The sequence below is a fragment of the Trichosporon asahii genome (genome assembly GCF_000293215.1).
Source record: "Trichosporon asahii var. asahii CBS 2479 unplaced genomic scaffold scaffold00005, whole genome shotgun sequence".
Classification (NCBI taxonomy): Eukaryota; Fungi; Basidiomycota; class Tremellomycetes; order Trichosporonales; family Trichosporonaceae; genus Trichosporon; species Trichosporon asahii.
This window is the reverse complement of record NW_014040919.1, coordinates 443,802-454,425: the sequence shown is the minus strand read 5'-3', so window position 1 is coordinate 454,425 and position 10,624 is coordinate 443,802. Positions and strand designations below refer to the sequence as shown.

At 56.8% G+C, this 10,624-nt stretch overlaps 5 protein-coding genes across 5 annotated transcripts; 2 read left to right on the top strand and 3 right to left on the bottom strand.

Annotated features, from left to right (window-relative positions):
• Window positions 1-42: 42 nt before the first annotated feature.
• Window positions 43-1,401, top strand: A1Q1_04907 (uncharacterized protein; the record flags this gene model as incomplete). The annotated part of the gene is made up of 3 exons (XM_014328081.1): window positions 43-105; window positions 340-544; window positions 611-1,401. The coding sequence occupies 3 exons, from the start codon at window positions 43-45 to the stop codon at window positions 1,399-1,401; spliced, it is 1,059 nt and encodes a 352-aa protein (XP_014183556.1).
• Window positions 1,402-1,592: 191 nt separating this feature from the next.
• A1Q1_04906 (uncharacterized protein) lies at window positions 1,593-2,565 on the bottom strand (the record flags this gene model as incomplete). The annotated part of the gene is made up of 2 exons (XM_014328080.1): window positions 1,593-2,161; window positions 2,247-2,565. The coding sequence occupies 2 exons, from the start codon at window positions 2,563-2,565 to the stop codon at window positions 1,593-1,595; spliced, it is 888 nt and encodes a 295-aa protein (XP_014183555.1).
• A 476-nt stretch (window positions 2,566-3,041) lies between these two features.
• Window positions 3,042-7,311, bottom strand: A1Q1_04905 (uncharacterized protein; the record flags this gene model as incomplete). Its single annotated transcript, XM_014328079.1, has 8 exons — window positions 3,042-3,187; window positions 3,362-3,515; window positions 3,638-4,592; window positions 4,675-4,968; window positions 5,025-5,351; window positions 5,623-5,692; window positions 5,752-7,118; window positions 7,181-7,311. 8 exons carry the CDS (start codon window positions 7,309-7,311, stop codon window positions 3,042-3,044), a joined length of 3,444 nt encoding a protein of 1,147 aa, XP_014183554.1.
• Window positions 7,312-7,550: 239 nt separating this feature from the next.
• Window positions 7,551-8,296, top strand: A1Q1_04904 (uncharacterized protein; the record flags this gene model as incomplete). Its single annotated transcript, XM_014328078.1, has 2 exons — window positions 7,551-7,705; window positions 7,747-8,296. The coding sequence occupies 2 exons, from the start codon at window positions 7,551-7,553 to the stop codon at window positions 8,294-8,296; spliced, it is 705 nt and encodes a 234-aa protein (XP_014183553.1).
• Window positions 8,297-8,759: 463 nt separating this feature from the next.
• A1Q1_04903 (uncharacterized protein) lies at window positions 8,760-9,611 on the bottom strand (the record flags this gene model as incomplete). Its single annotated transcript, XM_014328077.1, has 1 exon — window positions 8,760-9,611. One exon carries the CDS (start codon window positions 9,609-9,611, stop codon window positions 8,760-8,762), a length of 852 nt encoding a protein of 283 aa, XP_014183552.1.
• Between the last annotated feature and the right edge of the window lie 1,013 nt (window positions 9,612-10,624).

Sequence of the window (10,624 nt, the reverse complement as noted above, 5' to 3'; positions counted from 1 at the left end):
GAGCCCGCCCCCGCCCCCGCCCCCGCCAAGGTTCCGGCCCGCATGGAGGGATTCCTCGACGTTGAGGCTTCCCGGGATGTCGAGAGCGTCAAGCTCAACTCTCTCGTGCGTTGAGGCAAGAGCTTAACGAGCAGGAAGGAAGAACAGGACAGGACGCGATTGGCGCCTGAGATATGGAATTGGAGAAGCTGTATGCGCGCTTGATCAAGTGGGATGAGCGCGTTTGAGCGGACGTCATATATTCGGCCTTGTCGCGCGATGTGTGATTATGTCGCGGTTTTGTCCTGTCTCCGGGTTCCTGCTTCAGCTAGCCCTGTATCACGTTTAGCTAACATTCAGGTCCTCCTCAAGATCATGAAGCACAGCACCGACTCTCTCCCCGCTCCCCCTCCCAACACCTTCCAGCAGGACCGCAACCTGCCCCCTACGACGAACCTCTCGTCGCACCCCGACGCTCTCGGTGTTCTTCTCGGTCTTGACCTTGACGGTGTTATGGAGGTTGAGGACAGCTTCACCCTCCCCGCTGGCGAGTCGAGCTTTGGACGTGAGTTTTGATCATTTGGGTGGCAAAGACCGCACCAAGCTACTTCAGTGGCCCTCTAGCTAATAGCAGCCAACTCTTACTCGACCCGCCTTCTGAACCACCTCGCCGAGGTTCAGACCCCCGACTCGCCCGTCGGTGTTTACCTCTCGACGCACAACGGCGGCTTCGTCACCCGCGGTGCCGTCGACCTGCTTGTTGCTGTCGAGAAGGCCGCTGGACGCGGCAAGGCTATCCTCCTTATCCACGACGCTGGCAAGGCCGCCACGTCTGGCGACCTCTCGCTCAAGGCCTTCCGGCTGTCTGACGGTGCTCGCGAGGCCGCCAAGGCTGGCAAGTGGGACTCTGCCGCCCTGATGGAGAACAAGCTCACCGCCGCCACGATGCTTACGAGCCTTCCCCTCGAGGTTGCCTCGACGCCGCTCGTCCAGGCCTTCCTCGCCACTCTCACGACGCCGGCCGAGCAGCCGAAGCCGTCGCTTTCTGGCTCGCAGGTCCCGCTCCCGCCCGCGTTCCAGCCCCTCGTCAACCCCCTCCCTCACTCCCTCCCCGAGTACCTCTCCAACACCCTCGACGCCGTCACGCTGCACAACCACGAGGCGAACAACCTCTCGTTCATGCAGCGCCAGATTGCCCGTGAGAAGGCCAACCACGAGCGCTCGATCAAGGAGCGCGAGGACGAGAACGCCCGCAGGCGCAAGCTCGGCCAGCCCGAGCTCCCCATCATCTCGTCCGAGCTCCGTGGAGGAACCAAGGAGCCCTCGAGGCTCGAGATGCTCTGTCTCCAGGGCCAGCTCGACGGCCTCACCAAGAGCATGGGCGCGGAGGCCGGCAAGGGCCTCGTCAGGTGTTACCTTTAGTTTTAGCTATAGATGGATTGTGTATTAGCCGCGCTATGCGGAGCGGCTGCAGGCTGCGGAGTCCAAGCCATGAGGTGGCATATGGACAGAAACTGACCAGAGTTGAACATGCGCGATATTCTGCGCAGAATGAGTGTATCAGCTTCCAGGCTAAGGCAAGGGCGATCAAAGCATAATACATGAGTCTAAGTCTAGTCCGAGTCGTCGTCGCTGTCACCGCCCGCCGGCGCATCACGGGCAGCCCTCTCCTCAAGCGCCTTGAGCCGCTTCTCCTCTCCCTCCGCCCTAATCTCGCTGATGGCCTCAGCGACAGCGCCCTTTCCGCGTCCGCGTTTCCTCTTCTTCTTCCGCCGTCCTCCGTCGTCTTCTCCTCCGTTCTCACCCTGATCGCCCTCCTTCTCGCCCTCGGCCTGCTCCTCAACCTCGACCTTTCTCTTCTTCTTCTTCATGCTTAGCGGATTCGGTGCCTTCGGGCCCTGCTTCCGTGACCGTGTCGCGGCGGCTTCGGCAGTGGTGGACGCAGCAGGGGCACCCTTCACGTTATCGCCGTCCACGACGCCGTCGAGCAGCTCCGCGCCCGCCTTGCGCTTCTCCTCCTCCTGTGCGAGCTTGGCGCGGACCGTCGCCTGAGATGGCGGGGAGAGCACGAGCACACCCGTGCTGTTGTAGTGCACGATCGGGAGGCCGGGGACGCGCGACATGCTGCCGAGGAACTTCTGCGACGCAGTGCAGAGCACGTAGCGGTGCTTGTTCGTCTCACCTGTGGGTGTCAGCTTTGGCTTCTTGGACATGAATAGCTGTAGGCAGTGGCCAAACACTGCTCCTGCCTCTGGTGACTCACCAACAACCTCCTTGATGCACTGCGTCGGGTCGATCGCCTCGCGGTGGTTGCACTTTCGACGCCACGACGTGCTGGTACTCCTTGCCGAGCTTGTAGAGCGCCTCCATGCAGCATTGTGTGATCATGAACTTGGTGTCGCGTGTGTCATTGCCGGAGAGACCGAGCACCTTGCGCACGACGGCGAGCGTGTCAATGTCCTTCTGCTTGGCCGACTCGAGCAGGAAGCCGTCGGACAGCAGAACCTGGTACGGCAGACGGAATCCGAAGGTCGACACGTAAAGCGCCATCACGCGCTTGTACGCCTTGGCACGTTTCTGCCTCATTGTTGCTGGTGAGGTGTGGGGTGGGGGTGGGAGTACTGTTGTAGGAAGCTCACCGCCGAAATGAGGTCAGTCTGAGAGGGGAGCGTCAACTTTTGTGGTGTCACGTGATTGGCAACTCGCCACCCGACATCTCCATTTCGTCGCTCTCAGACTGCGTAATAGTGGTGACTCTACTATGCATTCGACATTGACTTAACTACTGGACAAGAGCGGCAAACCAATCATAAAGTTATGATATGTACTGACAGACAGCGAGAGGGCACTGCAGTACCATTGTCTCACTTCACCCATTCCGTTTCCTTAATTCTTCGCATCAGACAGTCCCACCTGCAGTTGTCAACTCATCTATCGTCATGTCTGGGGAGCCTGTTTACTTTGAGCATCGAAGCCGGACAGAAATCAGAGCGTAGACTCTTCCAGGCTCTGCGTCTGAACTATTCGGCCTCGGTGTCTCTCCTCGCATGGCTTGTAAGCCCTCACTCAAGGTCGGACTCCAGTTTCAGCAGATACTCTGCCACGGCAAGCGCTCCCCCCTTCGCTTCCAGGTCATCGTATGCTTCCAGCGTTCGGAGCAAAACCCCGTCCTGCCAATACTTCTCTTGGGCGGCCCGGGCTAGAGCAGCTAGGAACTTCGGCTTCATGGCCGGGATCACGGCAGCGGGGATATCACCCGGTGTGATGAGCAACCGTCGGCATCATCTTTAATGCCGCGCACTCTGCGGTCCTCGGTCAGCCAGGGACAGGCATTGGGTGACTCCGCCGCGAACGTGCAGGCATCTTGGATTGGTCAACGAACAGGGGTGGTCATTAGTAAGAAGAGCAGCGGGCAAGGTGATCGAGCATGGAAGGACGCCAGAGGTGGGAGGTGAGAGGTGAAGGGCCAAGGTGGTCAAGAATGTAGGGATGGAGCGACCGCAATTCGCAGCCCATGAATGCTTCGGTGGGAAAGGCTAAACCTTATTCCGTGAGCTCAATGGCTGCTCCACCTTTTACTCGCGTTATCTCACTTTTGTCGATCCAGAAAGCGGCCAAGGGTCCCGAGTCTCGACCGATCTTATCAGCGCGAGCGTACCTCGTATAGAGCACACTGTGCAAGATGCCTCTTGAACGGCGATCTTTTCTGTTCCCGAAGCTGCTTCAAATCAACAATGCCGCGCTCGCTTTCTGCGCGATCCCAGAAGCGCCCCAGTTCCAGTTCCGCCTCGAACCCGTACCACGCCACCGCAGCCGTAGGGTTATGAACTAGTTCCACTCGCCAGGACATGTAGCGTTCAAACGACTGTCCCGGCCCATTGACGAATGCCTGGACATGATACAATGCTAGGACTAATGGGTCGTTCCTTGTAGGAGGGTTCCAGCGCATGATAACCGCAATGGCCTCGTGAATTTGGAAACGACCGCACTGCGGGTCGTAAAAGGTCACGCTGGCAGCGCACACACGCTTGTCCCCCGTGAGCAGGCCGAGTCCGAAGCCGAAGCGCGGTTCTAGGACCCCGCACTCCATCAGCTTGATTACCTCTTCACCAAAACGCTCAATGACTCCGAGGCAGCGATGCTCCTTCAGCAGAGCGAGGATATACCGGAACGTATTCACTGTTCCGTCACCAAGAACACCGCAGTCCTGCCATTCCCTGCCCTGAGGCGGGAACAGTTTGCCATGCATGACTAGGTTGAGAAGGTGTTCGAGCATGTTGGCTGTCCCCGTCTTGCCGTCATCGAAGATGAGGAATTCGGGAGCTTGCGGTGCATTCGCCCCACGTGCGCCAGAGCCCACTTTGAAGATGGCCTGCAATCCGGCGTTTTGTAGCAGGTAGGAGGGAGCTCTGAACAGCCACTTGTCGCTAGAGATCAGGATGGCATCGCCATAACAGAAAAGGGGGTGCTCCTTGAGATTGTCGAATTCGGCGAGCGCGGCGATAAACTTGGCTGCGATTGGCGTCATCGGCATGACCTCAAACCGCTGGGCGACAGGGACACGGGACCGCTCAAGGGCGTAGCGGTATCTCGGCCCGGCCGAGCGGCGTATGCTGTCCGGCAAGTGGTCCGAGATGTAGCACAGTTCGCCCGCTCTGTTGGGGGGCGGCGGGTATCTTGAGACTCGCAGCGCACACATCGTCGTCGTGCGCCAGAACGCCAATGCTGAACGCCTCCCAACCCCGAAGTTGACCTCTGCCTATTGCCCTGCGGAACGCTTTGAGAGTTGACTCGCAGTCGTACTTGTGCAAGAAATGCAACAGGTTGGTGAAAACGGTCTGCACCGTCGTTTCGTCCCAGCAGCACCCCCGTGTCACCATGCTGCGATCTATGGCACCATGGGTGGTGAGGAAGAGGAACTGTTCGATGACGGCCATGGACTCGATTTCGGCATCGGGGAACTGAAATTCCTTCACACCCGTGGCAGGACTGTCAGAGAGCACTTCACTGGTCGTCAGCTGAAAGCTTAACTGGCTGCAGCTTACATAGCGGAGAACAAGACTTCGGAAGGGACGCGGAATCGCCACCCGTCGCTCGAGATTAGAGTGAAGTCGCCGTCTTGCCAGTCGGGATGATCTTGAATGATGTCCGATTGTGCTGTCACCGGCGTATCTATGTCGGACATCTTGAGAGCACAGATGGGTGAGGATTGGGAGATGACTGGTGACGATGAGTCGGTGAGCAAAATGAGAGTCAGACGGTCGCTCCGCTTTCTTTGATCCCGAGTAGATTTGTGCGTGAAGGCACTAGGGCGCATGAGTGAAGGGGGCAGATCAGCTCCCAAAGACGTTACAGCGGTCCAGAACATTACTCTGTCCTACATTCGGCTTGGCTACGGTCCACAAGGATATCGAAGTTCACATCGTAGTCGCAGATGAGCATAAGGGCACTAAGCACTACCTGCCGAATGTGGCGCTGATAACAATTTTTGGCATTTTACAGTACAGTAAGTCGCCTCGTCGATTTAATGAGAGATGGAGCGAAACAGCGGCGAGATCACTATGTAGATTCGATTCATAGTTTAAACAGCCCCAGAGATGTTTCCCGCCTCCCATTCAGTCATGAACTCAACATTCGCCGTACAGCGAGAGCAGGTGCCATTTGATTCTCATATCCTCTTCATACTGTGCCCTTCTACGCCGTTCTTCGTACACTGAAGACATCAGCAATGACATGCGGTTGGTGGACTCCTTGATGGTCAAGCACACTCACTTTCCTCCTCATAGACAAATGCCAGGAAGCATTTGGCCAGGTTCTTCCTCTTGGGCTTCGGCGGGGCTGGCGTGTAGTACTCTTTTTCGCTTTCCTCGGTATCGTCTTCGCAGTCACTATCCGATGTCCAATAGCCAAGGGCTTCGCAACAGTCCAACTTTTTGTTGAACACGTGGATACTGTCAAATGACCCTTGGCCATTGGCATACGCTGTGACATGATCCAAAGCTTTTAGGAATATGGATCCACCACGTTGGATAGGGAAATGAGGCAGGGCTTCACGACCGCGGAAACGACCCTCTGAAGGATTGTAGTAGGTCAAGCTTGTGGCGCATAGGTTTCTGTCATTGATGACGACCCCGAGTCCGAAACCGATTTGAGGCGAGAGAACACCATAAGACATGAGTGGTATGAGTTGCGCTCCGAATGTCGCAAGTGTTGTCGAACAGTTGTGTTTACACATGAAAGAAATCGTGTTAAAATAGAGATCGAGGTCTTCAGTCTGAAGTGGTTCGTGTTCATGCCATTCTCCAAGGCCATTCGGCGTGAGGAGCTTGGAGTTGATAGCCAAACTCAGGAACTGCTCAATGACAGCTTTGCTTTCCGTCCTTAAGTCTGAGAAATGGATCTCGTCTTGCCAGTCGCGCGTTGGCTTCAGCACCATCTCTTCGTCCTCGAAGGTATAATCAGGATAACCCATAACGAACCCTGCAGCGAGAAGCACGTGCGAGTACACCTTGAACTTCCACCTATCACTGGAAATGAGGGTTACGTCGCCATGTTCATGGCCGTGATGCGGAATCGGCGATGCATCATGTGCCCTTAAAGCGCGCCTGAATGTTTCCTCGAGAGGGGGCAGCGAAATCTCGAACCAGCGTTCGACCTCATACTCAACCCGGCGGAGAGCAAACTCGTAGCGCGGGTGCACCTGTTGCCACATGTCGCAATGTTCGACGTGCTCCATCCTCAAGTACCGAGTCTTGCGTCCGCAGCGATCGGCTGTAGCATGCACGTTCAGACTGGCGGCGCAGAGCTTGTCGATACCCCAGAAAGCTCCGAGGACATATCCTTGCCAACCCCAAAAGATATCGGGGAAAAGGTTGAAGACAGATGCTGTGAAGTCGTCGGACACCGCACTGCAGTCGTACTTGTGCAGAAACGTGTGCAGGTGGTCGAACACATCCATAGCCCATGGGCCGCACTTGCCATCGATCAGGTGAAGCTTGCCGGTGTCCAATGTACAGCATGAAGCAAGGCTGAGAAACTGCTCCAAGACGGCCTTTCGCTCAATGTCGGCGTCCGGGAACTGGAATTCCATCGACCCAGTCACCGGTGCGTCCGCGAGAACCTCACTGTGTGTTAGTCGGCTGGAACAACGTGCCCACAGCTATGTTCTCATTCATTGGGCTTGGGAAGCCGTGGAGCTCACCTGGCCTTGAACAGCAGTTGCGATGAAACGCTGAAGATCCATCCGTCGCTCGAGATCAGGGTGAAGTCGCCATCAAGCCAGTCCTCATGTTGACAAAGCCCACCGTGATGACCCGATTGCTGATTGTTCATGGCCGACGATGGAATGCGAAAGGCGAGTGATGGTGCGTTGGCAACATGTTGTGGGATACTGGGGTCTTCACTGGCCGTTGTGCAGGTGAAACGCTGGGCGCCCCTCACTCGCGATCACTCGACACACACGAGTGCGTGTCGATCCAAGGGGGCGAGAGTGCAGATCCTCCACCGTTCGCACACTCCGCCTTCGTCGCCAGCGCATGACAGATGACGTCTGTCCATCATCAACCATCAACATGGCCCCTCCTTCGGTTGACATGGCCTCCTCACCACCTCCCGAGGAAAGTATCGAGATCCAGGATCATCCTGACTGGCAAAGTGGTGACTTCACTCTCATCTCGAGCGACGGGTGGCGTTTCAAGGCACCTTCGTACTCGCTGTTTCATGCCAGGTGAGCTGCCGTACCAAGAGTAAGCTGAGCTGACGACGAAGTGCAGTTCTTCGAGACGCACCAGCCGGTGGTCCGCTAGAGATCACCTTCACGGACGAGTCGATCGAGACGAAAGAAGTTCTAGAGCAGTTCCTCTCCCTGGTGGTGCACTCTAGGCTCGTCCCACGCAAAGAAGACGACGAACTCTGGAAGACAGTCTGCAAACTCATCCCGGGTCAGACGCTGGACATCTTCCTTGACCTCATCTCCTTCCTTCACAAGTACGACTGCACTCCGACGCTGCGCAGCTTCTGCGGGGAAGTTCTCAAGTTCGTCAGCTTTGAGGCCATCTCACCGCTGGATGGCTTTGCCCTTGGTGCAATCGCGGCTGACGACGACCTATGTGCGGCAAGTTTGGCCATGGTCGATTTCTCCAGCGAGGGCGAAGGGTTGAAGCTCGGTGACATTGGTGCGTTTGTCTGGGAGCGGGCAGGGCCACGTTACCTGTACGCCCTGACCAAGACCAAGCAATCATTCGAGGTTGATGAAGATGAGGATCCCGTTGCCAGAACGTTTTATTACTACCTCGACAGAGCGGCCTCCAAAGAGTGAGTTCCCAGAAGTCTAGGCCGCCCTCGAACATCCTGCTGATACCCCAAGGAAATCGTTCATAGGATAAGTCCAAAGCTGCTAATAGAATATGCATCGACTCGTAGAACTGATTCAGCTGCCGGGGGGATCACGTGCGGTCAAGCCTCCGACATCCCGTGCCGTTCTGCGCGCAGACGAAAGGCTCCGCTCAAACACTTCCAAGGCAATGGCAATACAACCTGGCGCGTTCGGCAGAACAGCCTTTCATGGTGCGTCCGCTGCGCAGCATTCTGCTGCTTCTCGATGCAGCGAGAAGCAGCACCCAGGCGGGAACCTATAACCAGCACTCGAGAAGTATGGACAAGGGCAGAGGGCAGAAGACACCAGCAGGGAGTCGCCCTGTTATGGTGCCAAATCGCTCAAAGCTCCCCGAGGATGTTGTGCTGATATGCCGGTGAAAAGAGTGACGTGAGCACACGGTGGCTCAGGTTGGCTTCGTGTAGCCATCAAGGTTTGGTGTCTGGAGAAGAGGGGGAAACGCCGGGTGCCCAGAAAGGTCCATCGCGCCTGGAGTCAGCTTCACAAACTGCCTTCTCCTACCTTGCTCGTAAATAGTCATCATGATCTCCACAAATCTGTGCGCGAAGATCCGCGGTGTTGTTTCCCGGTCTTCGACTTCGGCTGCACGTGCGATTGCCCACTGGAATGGGAACGGGATCGAGGAGGCTGCCTCGTAGGACTGAAGCGCAAGGGAGAATTGCCAGCTACCATCCATTGTTCCCAGAGGTCTCCGATTCTGGGCCGGCTTGCTCTTTTTGTTGCCCGACGAAAGGATGCGGAAGCAGAGAGCGAGGTCGTTAACACGCGAAGCAAAGATGATATCACCCATTCTTGAGAAGCGTTGCAAAGTGACTGCCTCCGAGCCGAAGGACCGGAGTAGCTTCAGTCCTCGCTCAGACTGATACTTGTCCAGGAAGAACGTCAGGTTGGCGAGCAGAGCCGCCCAACGAGTGTACGATTTGTAGAAGATGCCGAGGCGCCCAAAGTTCAACGACACAAGATCAAGATAGATCCTGATGACATCGGCCGATTCGATGGCGTTGTCTGTGAGGGGGATGACCTTCTCTGCTTGATTGCCAGGTAGAGACAAGAGGTCTGCGAAAACGGGGCTCGACCATGCCAATGTCAGACCAGCCACGCGGAATCGAACATTGTCGGCTGAGATGAGGGAGACGTCGCCCGTAACCCACTCCTCGTCGTCATCCGGTTCATCTACGTCGAGGAAACGAGTGAGACCGGAGTGGGAAATCGAGGATCGCGTCAGTCGGCGGGACATAATGGGACGTTGGCAAAGAATGGGTCACGCTGAACCACAATAGCAAACGGTGGTCGCAACAGATGTGAGCAATGGATGAAAAGCGATAGGTGATGGCAGAGATCAGTGATTGCGATCCCACGCTTGGTCGTCGTGGTGTGAAGCCAAGAGGTGAAGCGAGGGGAAGCAGGCTCCTCGATGTGAACAGGCTAGAGGAACAGAGTGGAGGTGGAGGTGGGTCCCCACGTGATCGGCGCCTGATTCCAAGAGGCTGATGGTGGTGATGGGACTGTGCTGCTCTCTTGTCATTACGCGGAGCAGAGGTTCTGCATGGCTTAACAACGGCAGATCCAACAGAGATACTCTGCTCGCCGAGGCCGCCAAGAGCACGCTTGTCACTGGTGGGATTGAGACACGATCGGAGGTGGCGTGCACCACACGCTCACATGTGACTCACACAGCCGCTCAACCGCCTCGCATCTCGACCAGTGCGCCCAGAGTTATTCCTGCAGATCTCGCCTTGACACTCAGCTTTCTGCACTTACCCACCTCCCACTTCACAACAGCATGACCTCCCAAGACCATGTCCAACACGACTAAGATCGGTCTGTGCATGGGCATCCTGCGTGTGTCGACACTACCCGGCGGAGCTGACACCAGTGTCCGTCGCCCTCATCTTCGTTCTCATCGGATGCTGCGTCAGCTGCGCCCGCGACTGGAGGGGCACGGAGCGCCGCCGTCGTCGCGATACTGAATGGGTCTCTCGCCTTCCTCGATCGCCGCTTGCGTCACCGCCCGTGCGCGCCGCGCACTTGCCCCCACCATACCTTGCGTCTTGGGTCGTGTTTCGCCCTGAAGAACAGGAGGAGACGCTGCCGCTGTACGACCCCGGTGCCCCTCCGCGATACGAGGCTGTGTGCAACTCACCGCAAAGGACCTAGAATGAGAACCTCGGCCGGCAAAAGCTGAAAAGCTTTACAATGCATGGGCATCATCCACGTATTCGTGGAGGCCGAGAGGGCTGCACTGGATGT